The sequence below is a fragment of the Diuraphis noxia genome, unplaced genomic scaffold (assembly GCF_037042655.1).
Source record: "Diuraphis noxia isolate RWA-SAM2 unplaced genomic scaffold, SU_Dnox_SAM2 contig0005, whole genome shotgun sequence".
In the NCBI taxonomy this organism is placed as follows: domain Eukaryota; kingdom Metazoa; phylum Arthropoda; class Insecta; order Hemiptera; family Aphididae; genus Diuraphis; species Diuraphis noxia.
In genome coordinates, this window is record NW_028301715.1 from 5,893,003 (window position 1) to 5,916,650 (window position 23,648).

General features: G+C 33.4%; 1 protein-coding gene across 1 annotated transcript; it reads right to left on the reverse strand.

Moving 5' to 3' along the window:
* Window positions 1-15,148: 15,148 nt before the first annotated feature.
* LOC107169137 (uncharacterized) lies at window positions 15,149-23,421 on the reverse strand. Its single transcript, XM_015518787.2, has 8 exons — window positions 23,083-23,421; window positions 21,501-21,611; window positions 21,200-21,375; window positions 19,879-20,422; window positions 18,807-18,911; window positions 18,525-18,721; window positions 17,222-17,564; window positions 15,149-15,524 (listed from the first exon to the last, which is right to left on the reverse strand). The coding sequence occupies exons 1-7, from the start codon at window positions 23,419-23,421 to the stop codon at window positions 17,222-17,224; spliced, it is 1,815 nt and encodes a 604-aa protein (XP_015374273.2). The 3' UTR covers window positions 15,149-15,524.
* Between the last annotated feature and the right edge of the window lie 227 nt (window positions 23,422-23,648).

Consider the following 23,648-nt stretch of genomic DNA (forward strand, 5'->3'; position numbering starts at 1 on the left):
ACGTTTGTAATTATTTTACTACTATTTTTCTACCTACCTATTCTCGTGTGGGAATTTGAGGTTCTGTGCACATACACACAAATGACATAACGCGTTTAATTGTTATAAAAACATTGTCCACGTCGTCGTCTTTTGCAGCCAATACTCTCGATTGCGAGTGATGTGTTCGTGCCGTCGACGGATTTATGTATTATATTATCATATTATTATCAAAATCCGTATTGTGTCTATGTATTTGAGTTTACGTGCATTTCGTTGTAGGAAGGTAATTTTTTTTTTTTTGCCATCAATAGTCAACGAAAAGATCGCTTTGAAATCCCGCAATAACCCCTTCGCCGGTAAATTCGAATATCGTTTGTTTGATATTGCGCAACGATCGTGTGTAGGTACATTATGCATGTGGTACACAGCAGTCGTGTACTTAATGTTAATTTTTTTTTCCACCCGGACAAGCGAGTCGTACAGCGAGTTATAGGCAGATAGGTAGTTAGGTAGGTAGGTGTGTACACTATACGTTATGTATTATTCAATAAATTATTAACGGAGATAACGTTTTTCCCGATGAAAACCGAATATAGTTTTTTTTTTTAAATTTATTTCTCTTGCGAAATGGATGCGATATCGCATGTACATAATATACATGTTTATCACGGCAACGACATCGCACAACTGCATTTCACCGATTATCTTGGCATAATATTATCATCGGGAAATAAATTAATTAAGATGTACGTTTATGTCTCACGCCCACGTATGGTCGTATATTTTACAAGTGCGAGTGTACCGTTGCGATGTAAATGGCTTTGGAAACATATTTGACGTACATATTGCATATATATATATATATGTGTGTGTGTGTGTGTGTGTGTGTACTAATAGCATATAAACACAACGGCATTAAGCTACCTGTTTCCCATCGACGCCGTCTGCTGCAGCTCCTTATCGTTCATTCGACTAAAACACTAAATTATAATCGCGCGTGCTGTATACAAGGTGATTATTTTAAGCAAGCTCGTCCTATTTTCATGGTGAAATTAAGCACATATTTAAGTTCAGATTTTTGGAATTGCTTTATACACTTGAGCGTCATTTTTTAAATCGTTGTCATTTATATACAAGGACCCTATATATTCCACGTCTATATAAAGACCGCGCCAGTTTTCCGTTAACTTGCAGCCAATATTGCAATACCTGATGATGGTAATGACATAATAATATAATACGACTGAGTGACATCAAGGGTGTCATACGCAGTCCACGACACTTCAAAAGCGGCAACATCGATGCGGGCTTCTTCAGAAACAAAACTCAATGAAATTAAACTCTCCGCTAACCCATGGCCAACAGTTACCTTACCAAAAGACGTTACACGAAGTTGTAATTATAGTAGACTAAGAATTGGACATACCTGGCTTACACACCGTCACCACGTGAGACGACAAGACCCAGACCCATGTACAACTTGTGGGGAAGCTTTAACTGTTAGACGTATCCTCCTATACCGTCGAAACTATACGCAGACACCTGAACAGCCTTAAGAGTATACCTGAGCATCTATATGAAGCACCAGCTTGGACCCGATCACGAAAACACTATCAAAATCATAAAGTTTCTTAAAATAACCAAATTGTATAACCTTATCTGACATTTGTATTTTTTTTTTTTATTTCATTTTTCTCTTTATCTTTTTCTCACCTAACCAATGTTGTACTTATATATTTTAACGTTATACCTTTATAAATAATCTACGTTGTACTTAATATTCATAATGTTATTTAGCACCTAATTTAATGTTTACATTGTACAATATGCCAATAACCTTAGTTGTTGCGGCTCTAATAAATTTAAAAAAAAATATATATATATATACAATGCGAACAAGACGAATGTGTGAACACGACACGCAACTTAAAAAATATAACGATAGCTATAAATATTACCGTTCGTCATCGTCTTACCTAATCAAATAACAATAATATTGTGTTTGTGTAGTAATAGTTCGTCATATATTGTACATTGTATCCCTTCGCATAATATTTATACGCCGACGATTGAATCATTATATTATTAAAGAACAATAATTCAAAACGTTTTATTGCCGAAACGACGGCGTTCCGTGCGCGAGAAATGGTGAATTTTTTTTTTTCTCTCCATTTACGTACACTGTTTATTTATAGCTTGTATAAATCTCGTATTCGAGAGGTCATAACAGTGCAGACTTCTTTTTTTTCTCTCCGGTTTTATTACTTTTTGAACAAAACGACCGCGGAAGCACTGCCGCAATGTCACAGTGTAAACATATTATTATTATCATACTTTTCCAAAGAAAACCTACTTAGCATATCAAAAGTTATGGACGGTATAATAGCTGCTATCGATGTAACATTATGTTTTATGATGACTTCTAGTCGAGTATAATGTGATTGTTATATTATTTTACAATCGTCGTACTTTTATAACATTGTAACACGGAGAAATTCTATAAATTGTGGGACTTTTTTTAACATCATCCCTCGTGTACCTACTATATATATATATATATATATACAGAGTGATTCACTATAAGCTCGCCTCTTTTTTTCTTCCATTATTCAGTTGTTAAAAATATGATTTTTGGTGTTTTTAAATACACTTATTATCTATATACAGGCCATTTTCTCACTCGATTTCTTGAGTTACCCTCCGCGGAGATACAAACTCGTTTAGATTTCGAACTCAAGGTTTTTACATTAACACTTTCCAAAAAATAAAAATAAAAATAATATCCACAAAAAAATTCACGGTAAAGAAGGGGAAAAGAAGTTTGTGCCGCTATCAATTAAAATTACTTGAAAACTGAAAAAATCAGAATTTTAATAAATTTAATCGTTTGAGGGATATGAAATTCGTGCTTGGCGAATCACGCCCTGTATATGGTACGCGCCATAAAGTTGATGTGTTCGTACGCATATTGGATTGTATACATATAGGTATTATATAGATAGATAAGCCGCTGATTAGGTGCCTATACCTACCAGCCATATGATAGGCGGCACGTCCAATGAAATAATAATAAACTATTATTATATTACGTCGAAGAGCTGCTGCATAGGTCGATCGGATCTGCCGATCTGAGAGTCACGACGACGGGTGTATGTAGGTATTATACACGAACATATTATTATAATACGCGCTTTAGGCGCCGGATAAGGTTACCTCGATGCAGGTATATTATTGCATTGCTGCGGGATACCAACAGCGACAGTAGGTACTGCAGGTAGCGAATAATGCACTCGTTGCACCGCGGTGCAGTGCATCTGCATGTGCGTAATACTAGCTGTATACATTCATCGTAGTAATAATATTGAATACTATTACGTTTTCCCCGGGCCCGATAAACTGATAATATAAAGATCCGAACAGAGACGCGATGTGTGCGCGTATATAACAATAATAATGATGATAAAGTAAACATTATACTATTATATATGGCCGGGTTGGAACTCAAACGTTGAATGAAGTGCATCATAATATATGCTATTGTATTGCATTATTGATATTATGTTGTTTGCAGCGTGCAGTTCACGGTAAGGTAAAAAACGGTGTTGCTGGTACCCAATGCAATTTCTTTTTAAATATTTTATTACATAATATTTGAAGTCGACGTTTAATGCTCGAAATTATTGCCAATTTATACTCTCTAAACGAAAAACGCGCGTGTGCAGGTGTGTTTATGACGGTAATATAATAATATTTTTTTATTGTGTATTATAGGTATGTGGTTGAAGCTTTTGGTTTTATAGATACCACACTGCAGGCACAGCGTATAACACGCAATCAAAGTCAAGGTACACTAAACATCGCGCAGTGACAATGTAAACATTAGGCGTGTCAGCAACTTTTCAGTGATCGTAGAAAATGGCGTAGGCAGTGTTAGGAACAGATAACAAAAAAATCATCTGGATAAAGATAAAGATAACAACACTAAATTTCATCTAAGATACAGATAAAAGATAAACAAATAAACTTCATCTAACAAAAACATAAAAGATAAAAATATTTTATCCAGATAATTAACGGATAATTATAAAAATTAAAATTAAAACAAATAATTAAAAAAAAAAATATATATATTATATTTAATGCCGTTTAAGTACATGCCTAGGTATATAACATTTTTACGTTTGACTTAATTTATTAAATCATGTGTATCACCAAACATGAACTTCAACACATATTACATAAAGAACCAATAAGAGCCAAGGTACTACCTACTAAGGGAGTAACAAAGGTATAAATACAAATTGAGGAAGTCATCCTACTGTAAAGTAGATGTCGAGTGGACAAAAAACAATATACACCTAGTTAATAATATTTTTAAAAACAATATTTATTACTGGTTAAAATTAAATATATAAAAGAAACAAAAAAAATTACTTAAAATGAAATCATTCATTTTTTTTTTTAATGTAAATAAATTAGGTAGATATATAAAAAAAATTTAAGAAATTACTATGCAAAACATAATAAGTAAATATTATAATAGGTACCTTATATAATAATATTTATTAAAGGTACAATATAAAATTCGTTAAATATGTCAGGTGATCAGGCAAACTGAAATCAGTGCATTCAGAACTATTTGATTCATAAAGCAACTGGCCAACATCAACATATTCAGTATCAATAGGACTGGGGACAGATTATCTTCGTTATCACTATCAATTTGTGTATCTTTATCATGTGTATAACTTCCCATCTGTTCTATTATATTTTGTATTTTAATTATAATTTAAAAATATTTATAAAATTCTAGGAAATTATACTGGTCGCGATAGTAATATACTAATAATATAGTATATAGTAATATAGGCTACTTATATAAATTTATTAGTATTAAGTATATTATACATTTATACTATATATTATAAACCGAATATAGAATATTAATTGCTAATAAGTACTAAATAGGAATAACTTTTATTCTTTTCAGAATAACGTCTTATATTTTTAAACCTGGATGTTATTTTACGTACAAGTTGTGCCTGAGATAATGAGAATAAAAATTAAACATTTTGGAACAGATCTAGCTAATTTTTACCAAAAAATTTATCTTGTAAATTTATCTAGATAAATTAAATTTTTATCTAAAATAAATACTTAGATAACTTATACTTATTTATCTAGATAAGATAAAAGATAAAAAAATAATTATCTGGATAATTTATCTAGATAAGTCCTAACACTGGGCGTAGGTAGTCGTTCGCCCGTTATCAATATTGTATTATCACGTTAACGAACATTATAGTATTTTATAATACATATTATTTAGTAGGTAGTCCAATGAGAAAAGGTTGACGCCGGCAGCCATGTTTGTCCCCGGAAATCTGTTTTAAACTTGGATACTGCCGACATGCCTATTATTATTTTGTCATGGGTACACACACACACGGGCGCGCACACACACACATACCTAACCTATCTGAGTATGATAATATATATTGTATTCGATGCATAAAGCGTATTATTATATAATAACACTATATAGGATACCACGTGGTCATAATATTATAATTGTATTATATATATGTATATACATGCGATAGGTAAGGTACGCACACACACACATTAGTGGCGGCGGTCTAATCAACCGTAGCAACGATGGAGACGGTGATGGTAAAAAATAATATCTAATGTAATAAAGTATTAAATACGCACACATTATATCCAACTGTATAATAATATTTTGTTATGTATCATACCTGCTACAACCTGTTGCGGGCTCGGCGTTTAAGGTGTACATTATTATAATACCATGACGCGCGAGCGTTTTCCGTTCCTCTCGGTGCGGCGCTGCGACGGTAACGCACCCAGCCAGAGGACACTAGTCTTGCTCTCTGTAAAGGGCGCACCTATTTTTATTTTTTATTTTATTAACTTTTATTATTTTATTTTATTTTTTTTTTTTCATTCCGAGCCACGACAAATCTAACGTCTGCGTTTTTTTTCTCTTTATACGCGTGCGTGTGTGTTATAAGGACAATAAAATACGATTCCGGCAGACCCACATGACTACAAAACGATCGGATGTATATATAATATTATAATATTATACTCGCGCGCGCACACACACTCACGCGAGCGACCGTTTACAATGGTGCAGTGCATGTGTACGTATATTTATATTGAATGTGTACGCACGTATGGTATATGTATATTGTAATATTCTTAGCGTCTCTCTCAATCTCTATCGCTCTCTCTCTCTCTCTCTTTGATAAAAAAAAAAAATAATAATAATATACGGACGTACGTGGGCGAAGTTTTGAACTGGTCGTGATGAGGCGCGCAGGCCACATGAATGAATACGCGCCCGGGGCACGGAGAAGGCGAATGCGGGTGATTTAAAATAATAATAATAATGAAAAACTAAAAAAAAAATAATAAAATAAAACCCATTCAAGGTCCACGCGCGTCGTTGTATTGCTTTATTATATTAATATAAATCCAATAACGGAATTTGCCATATAGTCGCAGAGGCGAAGGATAGGTGCAAGAGGCAAGACGCATACCAACCATCATAATACTATATAATAGGTATGATAATAATAAAATATAAAATATTTAAACGTATCGATATGTATGCCATTGCTATAGGGTTTAGCACTTGATGGTCTAAAAATGTACTAAACACGCGAACGGTTATGAATTTAAAAAAGTAAACAATGCTTTTTCATCGTTTGATTTCCATGTTTGCTACAGTGAGTTTATCTTAAGCTTTGCTAAATATCATGGAAAATGTTTTAATGCAATATTCTTTTATTTACATCCAAAAGAATAATATGAAAATAAACATAATAATTTATAATAGATAGGTACGCGTAATGTCTTGGAAATATACTTTCGACGTGGTATATAGGTAACGATTTCATGACACCGATTCTGCAAAATTAAAAGTTAAATATTAATAACAAATCAATGTCCATATTATTAATTGATAAAGTTAGTCGTCACGAATATCATTAAACTAACGCTCAACTCATCAAATATAGACAAAAAACATTTCGTAAAACTTAGATCATATACTATGGATGGAGCCACGGCGTATTATGTCTACACAAAAAGTTGTTGCCGATATCATCGACGAGTCTCTTGATTAGGTACTTAATCTGCGCATGCGCGAGGTTATACGAGATTACGCGATGTTCATCATCTGGATTATTAATGATATTAATTATTAATATAATCTAAGCTTAGACATGATCTAAGAATCTAAGATAATATCAAATATTATAATTTATAGCATTATACTGCTTTTTATAGTTATTATTTATAATTGTACTAATTATAACTTATTACGACCTACCACTTATAAGTTACAATAGTAGATACCTTATTAAATTATTCAACCTTAAACAAATTAAATAAATAACTTCCCTTTTTAGTTTTGACATTATGGCAAACTATAATGCATGTGTGTTTTGTTTAAAATCTGTATAATTAAATCCTGGATTAACTTTGCATGTGTAAGTTCATTAATTAATTATGCATTTATACGGTATAAGCTGATATCTGATTCTCCAGCTGGTAAATATGCGACGATTAACCTGACGCATGCGCATATCGAGCACCTAATCAAGAGACTCGTCGATGATATCGGCAACAAAAAAATACGCCGTGGCTCCATCCATAGTATATGGTCTAAGTCGTAAAATAAGGAAATCAATAATCGTGCACATATCATAATTTATTGTATTATCATAAAAACATTTTTGACATTTCGTAATTCGTATAAAGCAATGAAATCAATTATTTTTTTCGCCCACCAAACTAACAAAATATATAAACGATAGGAATAATAAAAACATTAATGTTCTGATATAATAAACATCAAAGACATCACGAATAGGTGACATAGTCTTAAATTATAATTATTTTATACATTTATACTATTATACTGTTCTGTTGGAAGATTTGCAGTCGCATTTTATCGAAAACGCAATTTATTTCGGTGCATAATACGACCTCAACATACAGTATATAGTGGCAGATTTGCTCAAATAATTTTAAGTGACTCGTAATATTTCTATACCGACCTAATAAAACGTCCTTTTTTTTCAATACCTACTCACCCATATCATAATATAAGGTGTTGCCTAAACAAAACTTTGGCACAATGTTACATGATGGCACTATATTCTTAACACATAATTATTATACACTACGATTAACGTGGCAAAAGCTAACCGTTTCGTGTTTAATCGATAGTCGTTAAAAAAAATTAGTATTCTCAAATAATAGACGATTCGCATCTACATACCTATACCTTCGATATTGAAATCATAGACGGATCGTTCGTATCGTTTGTAATAACCGCCCACAAAATAAGATTTGTGTCGCGTTGTGCTTTCTTTATATAATAATGTCTATATACGATACGCCCGAAGTGTACCTTTCGTATTATTTTACTATTACGACGTCCAAAAACAGACTGTACATCAGGCACATCATATACGCGTCAGACTATTATAATACACCTCGGCAGGCCTAAATGTTCAATAGTACCTACCTAATGTGTATGATCTATATATACTCGTTTTCTTCTCTGTCGTTTATTATGATTTTATTGTGGAAACACGTAATTTGTCGAAAATAGACGAGACGCAACAATATATCTTCGTGTCAGGTAAAAATCCCATTAAAAAAAAAAAAAAAAAAATTAATAAAAAAAAAAAACACTACACTTACCGTTTCTCGCAGATCCGTCGACTAAAAAAATTCGCGATGCTCGCGGACGTTACAGTTTATGTTCTTCGAAATCGCAACCGCGGCGTTCGAAAAGTCCGGCGTCAAGTTGGTCGCGTTGTTGCAGTATATGACACATAACGTTAAACGCCCGAAACAACATAATATCATATTGTTGTTGTTGACTGTTGTAGTGGTTGTGTGTGAATACAAGAATACACACCGCGGCGCGTTCAAAATAATAACAGTGTTTAGATACGCGAGTGCACGATTGTTTGTCTTTGTAATGCGTCATCAATATAGCCAGCCCGGTGGTCTACGCGTTATTGTAACAAAAGCAATTTTACCAATAGGTATTACCTGCTATTATATTATATATGCATCAAAAACGAAACGCGTGTTCCAATCGCATGTATAACACTTTGTTAGGAAATTATATTATTTTCGTAGGTCGCGAAATAAACGTATCCGAGAGTCCTTAATGAGGCATAACTATTGCTGATAAGTTACAAATGCCAAATCTAACACTACTTTATCTCTGACCTAACCGACTCTATGCGATTTAAAATAATAACATTTGTGTCCAATCCGTCATCGTTTAATATCCGGTGTAGTGACGTTCAAAACTTCTAGTGGATCTGCCCCAACTTAATCTCCGTTAAATATTTTTAACACAGTCCATATAAAATACGATTCTACGAGAAAAACGTATTAAATCGTTTTGTTTTTTGATTTTTCTTTTAATGGTGAAACGATTTTTGAAATCGGCACCTGACCAATTGCACTAACTTTTTTGTAACCAATAGCAACCAAATAATCCATAATTATTGTTATTTCTATATTGTTTTATAAAAACATTCTCAAATTCACGACGAAAAAAAATCAATTGCCAGTTGCCACTTATCGAGATAAGATATAACCTATATTATACTATGGATAGTGTAGCTTTCTGATGGTGAATCTTTTTTTAAATTGCTAAGTTTATCCAGAGATTACCCCGAACAAACGAACAATTTGTCTTTTTCAGCTGTAAAGATGATGAATTACTATTTTAAATAATAGGTACTAAAAAAAATTGTTTTACAGTTCAATCCTGATGATGATATTATACTTAAAGTATTACACTATGTAAAATTTAATTTTAACAGATCAAAAACTAATTCATCATTTTTTTTATTCATAATATATTCAATAGCTGTGTATTTTGTAAGAAAGTAATTATTTTAAATAGACATTTAAAAGATAATAATATAATTTTTTTTTTTTTTAAATTAATATATTAACCCTGCAGAATTTGTTGAAATCCAGGTTTATTATTTAAGATTTAGAAGTTTATTATGGCGTATTATTGAATATTTTGAATTTTTTTAATTCATATTTTAATGACATTTTGGTCATTAACATCCGTGATCTAATAATAATTGTCATACCCGTGCAGATGAAGACTTTTGGAATGTTGTAGACGCGTAGTAGGTATAGTACGACCTACTCATCCGTTCCACGAATGTTATAGACAAGTACTCGACTTTCGAGGTTTTGAAACACACACACACACTCGTTTGAATTACTTTTGGCATTAAACTCGCGACTTTGGACCACATCGGCGGTCGTATACCGTCAATGTACATAATCATATTATTCGACTCAAACGCGTTTCTGGATCGAAAAATAAGTTTATAATTACATTAAGAAAGTTTATGTACGCGTGTACAGTGTATAACATATATTATAATATAATTATTATGATCCATCATATATAATATCATGTTACACATTCTTATTATAATATTATTTTGAATGTTTCGAGTACACGATATGATGTGATATGTAATTGCGCCTCTTAGGTGTTGTTTTTGAAACGCGCTTTGGCGTGTAAAAGTTTTGTTTGACTTTATACGCGGTGGCGCATATTTAATGTGCACGTCATGCATGTCGTTTCCATAATATTTTAAAAAGCGTTCACACTGTGTTTTGATAAATAAATATTGTCTATCTCTTATATATTATAGAAACTGCTCCTTGCTTATTCTTTACCGATGAAGAAAAAAAAATCGAAATCTGCGGAATAACAGATAAGTTATATGTGCAACAGCTGCTTTAGTCATCATATATATATATATATATATTGTGTGTGCTTAGTCCAACGGCAGCTGAATTAATGATGTTTTCTAGACAAGACATTATTATTATTATTATTATTACTCAATCGGTACAACAATGATATTTCTTTTACATATATATTAATATAATATATCTTATTATGCATTATATAATAGTTATTATACAACTAAATATGAAAACAAAAGTACTATAACTATATGATAAAATAAGTTTTTAGGGTGGGGGGGGATTGGATGACAGTATGGACAGCTGTAGTATAGCTCTGGCAAGATTTGGGACATTTTATATTTCAATAAATATCGAGGACTGGGTTTCAAAAGTGACCCATCCTAAAAACATGCACTTCACTTCCGAAAGTCTGCAGGAAGCAGTAAGCATCCATTATATTATTATGACTAAATAGTGTCAAAATTATCGTCAAGAGAGTGACCGGAGATCGACGAAATGGATGTAAACTGCGCTAACCAATGTGACGTACGTAAAAAAACGGCGAAATATTTGATTAAACAATACATTTTGCTCTAATTTGCAAGTTCTCAAAAAATATTTCGTTTCAAAAGAATACGTTGTTAGATTGGAGTTTGTCGTGTGGGAGTTACACAGCATGTTTACGTAAATAAAAAAAATGCACGTTGATATAGATTGGTCTGAACCCAAATTTTACAACCCACACGAGCCCATCATAGTACTACCCATCGGTGTCTGTCCTTCTCATTCTTCCGTATCTCTCTCTAAACGTGATATTTATTGGTAGATTTTATCCTTTATCATAACTTTCAATTACTTTTAATTTAATTCTTGCCCACGTGTGTACAAATGTGCGATCCCAATATTGCATTGATATCTATACAGACCTAACCTCACCTAACCTAACCTATCATGCTCTTAAGCTATGAGATGAGTTTATGCGGTTGAGTTTTAATAACATATTTAATATATATATATATATCGTATACATCGAAAACGAATCGTTTTGAATGAAACAAGTTCAAAATTGTTCTGCCATCATCCCTTTTTTTTTCGCGTAGGTAGGCACTCCAGATTGGAAACCACTGGTTTATAATATTTCATACTGTGCTTTGCAGAGTTAGCCACAAGGTGAGATGTAGTTTTCAGTTTTCCTAATACCACACTTTTCACTTAAAATTATCATTATTACGTATGAATCCCAATGATTAGACACAGAAAAATATTTCAGAGGGACGTGCTTACAAAGAAAAAAAACTGTTTTGGCCAATATAAGATTTTTAATTTTTCCACCTTTTTCTTTTTATAATTAAGTAGATAAAAAATACGCCTTAGAAACACAGCAAGTAGTTGTCAGGGAAATTCTTTTTCTTTTTTTTTAATCACGAATAATATAATATTTAAATTAATGATCAATGTTTTGAAAATATGACCATGCAATTTAGTACTCACTTATTGGATCTAACCTAACCAAGTGAACCTTAACATTAAATTTGGTAATTTAACATTAGTTAAAGTCTTGTTATATTTTCGTTGTTCACGACAAAACCATTAAAAAAAGATAAGTATTTTTTTTATTTTTTTTTATTTTTTTTATTTTTTTTATAAATAATAAACATTATATTACGACGAACAAATTTGTTCCTTTGACGGAGCGAAAAAAAATAAGTAAAAATTCCACAAGTGATGAACGGAATAAGGGGGTAAAAATGTAGGTATATTCCTCAAAGGAAATTTCCGAACATGACAGTGTGCGGTCGACGTCCCACACGGTAAGTCCGTTACGGCCGATAAAGAAAAAAGATCGCATAAATATTTAACACGTGCAAAGGTTGTACATAACAGGAAGCCAAAATAAGGCAAAAAATTCCGGCATTTTACGTATATATGTTAAAATCGCATACGATGGTCGTTTTGGAAAACAACGTCAGGTGGAAAAAAAACAATAACAGGATAGAAACTCAATTCGTCGATCTATATAATATATATATATATATTTTTTTTGGCGCCCTTAGATTTGCTATATCGCCCACCCGTCGATGGCCACTCGCAGGTGCATAGGGTATCGCAATATATCGGAAGGGTTTAATAATAATGATAAGTATGCCTTGGGGACGAGGATGATGGTTTCGACCGAAAGCGAAAAAGACACATCGAAATACGTTGCTTCGGATCTTTTACATCGCGAATTTGATTTCCTGTTTGAGTCATCTGTTAGTCGATATCTGTCGAGTCACATTACGAATTACTAATTACGTAAGCGAAATCCTCGTTTTAATTAATATGAGAAGCATACAATATTAACTATATCTCATACAATACGAATAGAGTTCTTAAAAAAGGTCTCATAAAAATATTACATAGATTTAATAGTGGATCTATTATTCTTTTGTATAGTCGCACGTCTTGTACTTAATATTTTTACAAATCATAAAATCTGTTGAGATGGATTAATATTAACTACTAAAATGTTCAAAACATCATAGCCTCCGCATATCTACCCACTATCACAGACCTGTTAATTTTAGTATACAAAGTTAAAGAAGGCTATCAAAAACTATCCTTTCGAAAATTTTGTTTGACTCGTCAAAATGTTCAGAAAATTAATTATCTATATTTTCTCGTTCGAAAAACGGATATTTAAATTTCCACCTGCACTCCTTAAAAAAAAAAAAGACTTCAAGAATTTAAAAATAATAAGATCTAAAAGTACAGTGAAACTTCCATATAACGAACTTCCATTTAACGAAATTTTCTGTTTAACGAAATATTTTTAAGAACTATGACCTTCATTGTTAATTACACGTAAATTTATCTCCAAATAACGAATCTGATGTTTCTATATAACGAAATAATTATTCGATAAAAACCAGTTTTTGTAAATGTTGTCACTATCAAATTGATAGTTTATGTCATAGTTCTAAAATTGTACATATTGAAAATTCCTAAAATCTTATAACGAAAAACTATTGAAAAGAATGAGAGGGGTGAGCCGCAACGAGTATAATACGCTTGATGAATCACTGTGTACAATATTTGGATTCATTGAATATTTTCGTATAATGTGGTTCATCATTAGTGTAAAATAATTTGTAAAACATACTGTGCAGCTTATAAATGATGTATATAATATTATGCATTAGGTATTACTACGCTTTGAAAATCTATTGAAACGCTCGTCAATATAAATAATTATTTATATTTTAGGCACATCGGTTATATATTATGTAGTACGTCTAAATATTATAATTAGTGAACCAAAAACCGTCAGGCGAGTGGATCGTTATCCGACCGATTTCGTAAATGTCCGGTAAAACGGGCACACGTCATGATAATATTACGATGATTTGTCGTCGGGGGCGGGCGAACTGTCGCTCGCTTATCTGCGGGCGGTGCGTGACAAATCGCCCGGGACCGATTTCATAACAATAATTATTGTTATTAATCTGCACGCGCTTCGTAATAATAGTATAACATCTATATATACGAGAGTGTCATAGGAACTCGGCTAGGTCGCAGCCAAATTGTATTATTTCGCGTTGAAGATCCGTTGGCTGATTGAAATATATAATAATTTTCAGTAACCGTGGCATTGTAATAACATATTACAATATCAGGGGCGGCCGGCGACGAGATATTCATAAAATTATAGTTATATGAACTGAAAAATATGTGAGGATCGAACGCAGAAAAAAAAGTTTTAGGTTTCGTAAAAAAAATTAGATATCAAAATATGCGATAAAATTCGTAAAATGTGAAACAACATATTATTATAATTGCGTTGAAAAATGTCAGGTTAAATTTTGTACCAGATGATTTTTATCACGATCAAATATGACCGAGAAATGATCGATCGAAGAGTTACTGGATAAGATAAAAGAGAAACTGCGTTTATGGAAAAATATTAAATCGAGAAGAGATGAGATAAAAGGACACGTCATATAATATCAAAACAATGGAAAACCTAATAGAGAAAAAAAGTAATGTGCAATTATGAAAACAATTTATTTTTTTATTTTTACGTTTAATCAGATACATTATTTTGCAAAAGAATTACATATTTATTTCAATGCTCATTAAATGTTAAGATCGTCGGATAAATATATCATCCGACTACTGTCGTTTAAATTTAAACCGTTTCGACATAGACCGTAGAATTTAGTTACTTTATGTTTGACCCAACGACATAAATCGATTCATAAACTATTTTAGTAAACCAAAATCGAACAAAAAAAATAAAACAAAGTATACGCCACAACATAAATGTTTAATAATTTTTTTAAATTTTATTAAAAACGTATATTGTGACGTATATTTTGTTTTAATTTTTTTTGTTCGATTTTGGTTTACTAAAATAGTTTAATTAGAATTGATTTCTGTCGTTGAGTCAAACATAAAGTACCTACATTTTACGGTCTATGTCGAAACGGTTTAAACTTAAACGACAGTAGTCGGATGATACATTTATATGAGCGTTAGAGAATAAAAAAAGGATTAAAACAATTAAAAATGAAAACTTTTTAAACGGTTAGGCTTCCACATTATGTTTTGCATAACATACCGTTTCCTGAACAATTTTTTTCCAACAACATTTTTGCAATGTTGCAATATGTTTATTTGTCACTCGCTGAGATGTGCATGTGTTTTGTTCTATGAGATTCAGTTATGATAGTAGAAACACCAAATGTTCTTATTACGGTATTTTAGGTACCTACCTATAAACATTTAAAGACAGAAAACTTTAATTGGTTTAAGTTTTTTTAAATTAATTTTATTTACAAATTATCATGATGGATGCTATCATAGTAGCAGCAGAAAGTTGATATAGTCAAGGATTATGTATTTATGTCTAAGTTTTATGGCCATGTTTGATTCAATATTTCCGAGATCTGTGACATAAGAGACAATAGAAGCTGTAATAGGGGCTGTCACACGTGGCGATTTTATTCGCCGCGACTAGTAGCAGCGACTTCTCGCCTCATCAAGTCGCCGCGAGTAGGTTGTCACACACGAAGTTGTACGAGATAGCGAGTAGCGAGTAGTCAGTCGCAAAAATGTCGTCAATCGTATCACGTCGTAACAATAATAATCTTATAAGATTGATAATATAATTAGTATTGATAAACAATAATGATAATAATGATAATAATGATACTAGCTAGTAGCGACCAGCGAGTACATGAATGTCACACGGGGCAACTCTGCGATTTTGAGTTGCGAGTGGGTCACGTGACCAGCATAGTCGCGCGTTTCTAGCGAGTAGAATTGAACAATATATGCTCTATTCCATTCGCCGCGACTATTCATATAGCTACGACTTGGGTACTCGTAGCGAATACGTTGTCAGATGGATGGAGCGACTTTACTCGCTGGTACGTAGTCGTAACGAGTATAGTCGCCTCGTGTGACAGCCCCTTAACAAATTGAATTTTTGTCGTTGAAATTAAATTTATTATTATTATTTATTATTAAACTCTTTATTATCTAAGGAATAAAGTTGTTTTATGCATTTGATAACAATAATATAATGAAAGCAATTTTTTATTACAATTTTAAATATTTTTAAATTTATGAAAAATTAATATTGTTACAAATTAAATTTCTTTTGAATATCTTTGGATACGATTGAATAGTTTTCCGTTTTATTCAGAGCTCGAACTAGACAGCTTTAATTGTATAAGGTATAAGTTTGAAATTATTACTTATGCCATACAATATAGTTCTTTCAATGACTTGTTTTTAATCAAAACTGATTAATTAGGTTATATGTATATTAACGTCAAGATCTTGTCAGAAAATATGGGAAAATAGCCTACAAAGACTCATCGACTACTTAGGAAGATTTTTGGTCGATGATTAAACAGACAACACGAAACTATAACCTATCACCTCATCCAAGCATTATCTGGACATGGCTGTTTTTCTGCGTACCTACACAAATTTGACCTTATCGAGTCACCAGCGAGCTAATCTACTAGATAAATGACGCATATCACACAATTTTCGAAGGGTACGTTTGGCGTGAATGCGACTCGCGACCAGTTTAGAATCAGTGAACACGAATGTCCAATAATTTTTAAGAATTGCCATATATTGACGAAAAAGAACGTTGAGCGATGACGCCAACAAAACCAACCTTTAGAATTAAGCTGTGTTGTGTCTCGAAGACAAATTAGAAAGTCCTTCAGACTGCATTGTTATAATAAGTTAATATATCTGTATAAATCACTCGTCTGTTATCAATAAATTATGGGCGGGGAGAATTACTATTGCATTAGTGCCACTTCAAGTCACAGTTTTGTAAAACAAGATTAGTGAATAGCCTGCGGTTAATTCAACAATGTTACACATTATCAGCATTTCTGTCCTTCAGCTATGCATAGTATTCTTTTTTATTGTACGAATACATTACCTATCTAAACTGTGTCGATAATTGGAACAAGGCAGTCATCAACACCAGGATGACCACGAGTCGGGGGGATGCGTTCGGGCAGCCATCGCCGGTGCCTAATTGATTATTGGCCGTGATCACGTGGTCAATCCATTCTCTGTGGTGGTCGATTGCCAAGAAACGCACTTGTTCGGCACTTCCGGTTTCGGCAGCCTGCTTTGCAGTCCGATATGTGTGACTAATTATGCCTTGCTGAAAACCATCGCAGATTAACGGATCTCCCGTGTCATTTCGAAATTGTTGATTGAGCATTCCGCAAATGAATTCACGCCAAGTCTTGCTGATGGTCGTCTGAATTTCCAAGCTGTTAGGTGAACAATAATAAATTTACCACAATTAAATTCTGTTTGCAATATCGCTTAACGCTTTCACTACTGAATTAATTTTTTTCAGTACAATACACTGTACTGGGATAACATTTTTTTTTTCATATAGGTATATATATTTTTTTAGAAAATTGCTTAGTAGATATCTGTTTTTGTGTCTTTGGATTTTTTTTTTAAATAATTACCATGATATTTTAATGGTATCAAATTAATTAAAACAGCTATTGATAATTTTTAAAACGATTGATTAGTCCGTAATACCCCCGTAATGAAATGGTTAAAAAATTAATAACAGTTATTCAGTATCTGCCACAACATAATATGATATAGGTGCATGTTTTAACCCTTATAAATTACATGTAGATTGTCGACGATGCATTTTTTCTAAAAGGATAAAAATCGTCTCATGTAAGATTTTAATCTGTAATTTATAGGTGTTTATTATTATTTTATGTCACCGCGATCAGCTTATTAAAAATCGTATTATATTTTTTGATCCTACAACCATAGGCGCCAAGTACATGGGTGCTCGGGTGCTCGAGCACCCATTGAAAATATTCATTGGGTGCGGAGCACCCAATATAATTAAAATAGGTAAACCGTTATCACCACGTTCATTGTATGATATCAGTGGCTACAAAGAAAAACTACAGGATATAAAAATCTATTTCATCTATAATTCTGTGGCAAAACCTCGGAAGTCAAAATTAGAAAAAAAAAATTGGGGGTGGGTACAACCCATTACTCCCTCCCCGCCAATGCTTGCGCCACTGTTGTTTTACATTGGTAAGAGCACCCAATAGCTTTTTGAAAACCTGGCGCCTATGCCTACAACATACAATTAATACAACAGATTGTAGTTTTCGTTGCGGGTTGTTTATGCGTCATCGAGTATTTATTATTATAATAACAACACAACGTTTGTACATTGTACGTACTCAAATGATCCTCCACAAGCTTCGGGTCCGTAATTGATGTTGACCGGGACATAACGATACGGTGTCAATCGTTTGCTCGACGCCACCACTGCGCAAGTCAGCGCTCTAGAAGTTGTGTTGTAGTCTCCGTCGTCGGTCGGGCCGCTGACAATTTCCGGCAGCTGTGCGTATCTGGTCACGTTTAACGGTTCTTGTAACTGTGCGGATAAAAATGATACCGTGCAATAATCATAAACGGTGCGTCGGGAAAGATAACAAGCGTCGAGGATGAGACAGACTTACGACAACGATGCTGATGTCCGCCGTCAGCGTGTATAGGTCGAAGTTCGGATGAATGTATACGAGCCTTGCCATCGCGCGTTGTCTACGGTAAGTCGTAACGGTCACCTGAGCAGCGAAACAAAATAATAAAACCCGTCGAAAAAACAGATTCTCGGCAAGAAAGTCAATATAGTAGATATTACACTATATAGCTGTGTCTCCGTCCCTATGGTCCGACATTCTGGCAAGCGACGTGGCAAAACCAATTACGAAAAATCGAAATAATAAGACTATATGGTTCGTATAGAATATAGGTTGAGCTTAAACACTACCAATTATACCCTACTTTTAAAAACGGAATATTTTTCAGATAATGCCTCATTATCTTTCTGGTAAATATCGTCCAATTTAGATACATCTATTATCATCATAAATAATGATAATATAATGGTCGTACTTTTGATTATGCGCTGGGTTTTTTTCCTACGATGTTCATTACACTAGGTTATCCCGTCAATATTTCCCCAAAATACTCTTCCGTGCTTATATTTTAAACCGTTAAGACAGCAATACAGGTGCCGTCCCAAATCAAATTTTTATACTCGTGATATGAATTTATATTTTCTAGACATAGGTATATATGATATGGATGGTATTCATTGGTTTATTGATCACATTGCATTATACATAATAACAACATACATAAGATAAATGGGATTAATGGTTTTTATTACGATTCACAACACATTCAACTCCATAGATGAAACTACGAGTCAGGTCAGTCAGATCCTAGTTGGACAACATACAGACTTAATACAATTAAAAGTTTAAATTAAAAACTTTTTTTTGTAATTAGAATTTTTGTTCATACTTATATTTAGCCAGTATCCTAATACAATAATCTAATTTCGCCTATGCTAAACCCTTTTACGTTGATGAAACATTTTGGAGTAGAACCATATTGTATATTAAATTTAATGGCTCAAATAGCAATACTCCTATAATCTCGATATTGAAATTCGGTACTTAAGTCTACAGTTGAAGATTGCTGATCGGCTGACATTTATTATATTGGTAAACGCGCGGTTAATACCATGATTTCGGTCATTCTTGTCGTGCAGTAAGCGGTTGTGAGCACGTGCCAAGGCGATATAAGAGTGCCGCCGCACACCGGTTCATCGGGTAGGCCTTCCAAGTACACCAGATACGGGTAATTAACTTCCAGATGATCGGTGCAGCTGACTTCCGACACTTCCACTCGAGTTGAGGTGGTTGTCGGCTGTGACCGCGTGGGGCGATTGGTGGTCGTCGTCGTTGCGTTCGTGGTCTTTTCAACTTCGTCTATCTGCTTCGAGCCGCCAACATGATCCGCCATCATCTTGGTTATCCAATCAGCGTTCCTGTTGACAAACAGGTGTCTGCTCTGAATGGTCGGATCACCACACTCGGTCGCCTCCGTCGCCAGAGACGCGCCTGTGCCATCGTATCCATAGCTGAAGATTCCATACTGGTACCGGCCATCGGAGCACACCAACGGATCAGCCCTATCACACGGCAATCGTGTGGCTGCCGGACTTACTGTCTCGGTACACAGGAAATCTTCCCAAGTGTATCCGATCAAGTACTCAAAACCGGGGCTGAAACGGCGTAGGTAACGTCACCCTGTATCATCCACTCTTGTTGTTTATTACAACACGTGAAATTGATTCATTTATTTACACGCAAAAGTCCAACAATTAAATGGTCGCTTATGCAATAAAAAATTAGAAATGTAGAATACAGGATGACATATTGTGGTTGTCGGATGTAGTGCGCATCAAACGAATAAAAAGAATTATCAAAAAAGTCTGCAGGAAAATAAAGAATGTTGAAATGGAAAGGTAAAAGATCAACTGTATTTTAAAGTATTAGAGATACAAGAGTACAAGACTTGAGATGTTCTGAAAATATTGGGCAGGAGTGTAACGGAGAGAAGAATAAGAAGCGTTTAATTAAGAAATTTAATGAAAATGTTATTTATTTGATCGGAAATTAATATAGGTGACATATGTGGGACGTACCAATCTGAATACAGAACATTTGGCTATAATATGGTGGTGTTTATGTAGAGCCCTTGAACCAAAGCAACCTATCTACGGTGCTCATATTGTAAATTGCATTAATTGGAATAGGAGACACAGAGATTCACGTGGTAGGCAAAAAATAGGAATCTCCTGTAACGAAACAACTTTAAATTGTGAATTTTGTATTTACTCTCATTAACTAAAGCAAATAAAAAAAAATGTTTTGACGAAACCGTTTAAATTGTTTAGGTCGGAAAGTTTCGGATTTACAGACTATACACTGTATACCGGATCAATTGGAAATGACGGTAAATCTACAGAGCTAAAATGTAAAATGTAAATCTTGCTCACATAGATTTAGGAATCCGGCAAGCGGTGCGGCCGTACTTGACACGGACTGGCACCTTGTAACTGCTTTCGTGAGGCGCACCGATTCCCACAACTAAACAGCTCAGTTCGACGTCGCTTTTCAACGTTTTGGAGGACAGTCTAACGAAACGTTCAACGTGCTTGAACGGCTTTTTGAGCTGTTTTAAGTGTTATAGCGTTACATTATATTTATTTATTTTTTTATGAATTTAATGTTAGAGTCTCGGCGATGAGCCAATACAATTTGTTGCAAAAACATTGTGCGCATGGATCACGCGCTCACCTTTATCAACGATAAGTCGAACATGCGTGTGGCTTTGTCGTATGATGGATGTGTGTAAACACTCGTGGTCCGGTGGTATTTCACAGAGTTCGTGGGTGTCTTCCAATACACCTGTCGGTAAAAAATCAAAAAATTGTAGTAGTCGGAAATATGAAATCCTTTGCGTGATCCACGAACAAGTGATGAATGGACATAGTAGGTATTATGGTATTATCGGTACGATGTGGGTAAGTGCAGAGCGTATCGACCATGTGTGACATTATCGTTCGGTAATGAAAAAAATGTTATTTTTAAACAGTTGTTTTGAAGTTCAATATCTTGATAATGTATACAGAGTAATTTACCTAGAATCTAATCTCTTTTATTTCTTAATAGTTAATTCAAAATCAAATTTTTCAATTATATACTTAATGACCATGTTTAATAATTAATTCAATAGATCATTTCGAACTATATAATCATAGAGAAAAATCTCTTTGATTCATTGTAATCAATTTTTAATTTATAATTTTTAGTATCTATTTTACATAATTTATAATGGCGTGAAAATAATTCAATGAAACAGAAAAAAAAATTATCTGCTGACAAAAAAAGCCTGTGACCTTAATGAATTTGGTGGATGTATTTGTAAAAAAAAAAAGAAACAAATGTGCCATTATTATATTTTAATAATACTTTCAAATTTGTCAAAAAATATAAACTCGTACATAATATATGTACCTTAGTGTACCTGAGTATTAAATGTATTAAATAATTTATAAATTAAAATGTTTCACAATAATATAATGCTTGTATAATGTATACATATTGCAAATGACAAAATGGTTCATTACGTATGTATTATGCTCACCGAATTTTTTCCTTTAGTAATAAATTCATTAAAATTCTGATTATTGAGCTTTTAAGTATACCTACTTAAAGAGACATACTTTTTTTTTTTTCATATTTAGGTGATTGAAGTGTTGATCTATATAAATCGAATGAGTAGTTTCTATAAATTATTAAATGTTATAATATGATGATAATAGTCCTTAAAATAAGTTCAAAACAGATGTATTATTGGATACAGTATGAAATATTATTACAACCAGAACATTTTTACGAACAATGCAATTCTGCAGATGGATTAATATTAACTTTAGAACTACCTATATCTAACTACCTATTCAGATTGTCTAGTCTCTGAACCCACTATATTAAGTCTATGAGAATTATTGTTCTTAGTACACATAGAGTTAATTCAGAGACATCTCATTTGAGTTTCGATTTCTAAAAATTTCAAAAAAAATTTCATCTGCTTAACAATTTACTAGAGAACTGTGTGATTCTCATATGAAAAAAATCATAGTTTCATTACATTGACTTCCTTCAATGGTATTAAAAAATATAAGTAATTTATAATATTACTTTTAATCGTATAATTATAAAAATAATGAACAATGAATCATCCTGCAGAATATTATATCACCGTACTTGATAATACTTTATGGTATGGTGAGTCCGAGTGGTTAGGCTAACCACCTATAATAACAGTAAATAGGGAAAAATATTTATTATTTGTCACGTTTATTGTGTCGCTTACGAATAGTTTATTGACTTCCGGTCTCTCCTTGATCATGGTCGTCAGACGCAACGTGCAATACGCCGACGACAAAACCAACACCGGAGATAAAAGGGTTCCTGTGCAGATGACGGTCTGCTGGTCTGTGATGTCGTCTATTCCTCCAGTGATCAGTCCCACTAAATACGGATATTGGGTGGTAACTTCCGACCGGAACGAGGACATCGCGAACGCCCTGCCGCCACCAGTTTCGACGGCCTGCCGCAGTTCTAACACGGCGGCCGCGGTGGCAACAACGAGGACGACGACGGGTGAGCAAAGTTGCACGAGTTTTGCTGCCACGTCAAGGTTGCCGAACATAATAGAAGAAGTCGATTACAGTCGATTCAGTTAAAATGATACTTGTCTGCATACTACTATCATTAGCACTGTGTATTACTAAAATGTTATTAAAAATAACAGCAATATTATTTGTTTTCACATAAATGATTATTGTTATATTAACAGTAGTGATTGTTATACTCATACACCATGACACAATATTGCCGAGCAACAGCGCATAGCAGTGCTATGATTCATCCCGTGTT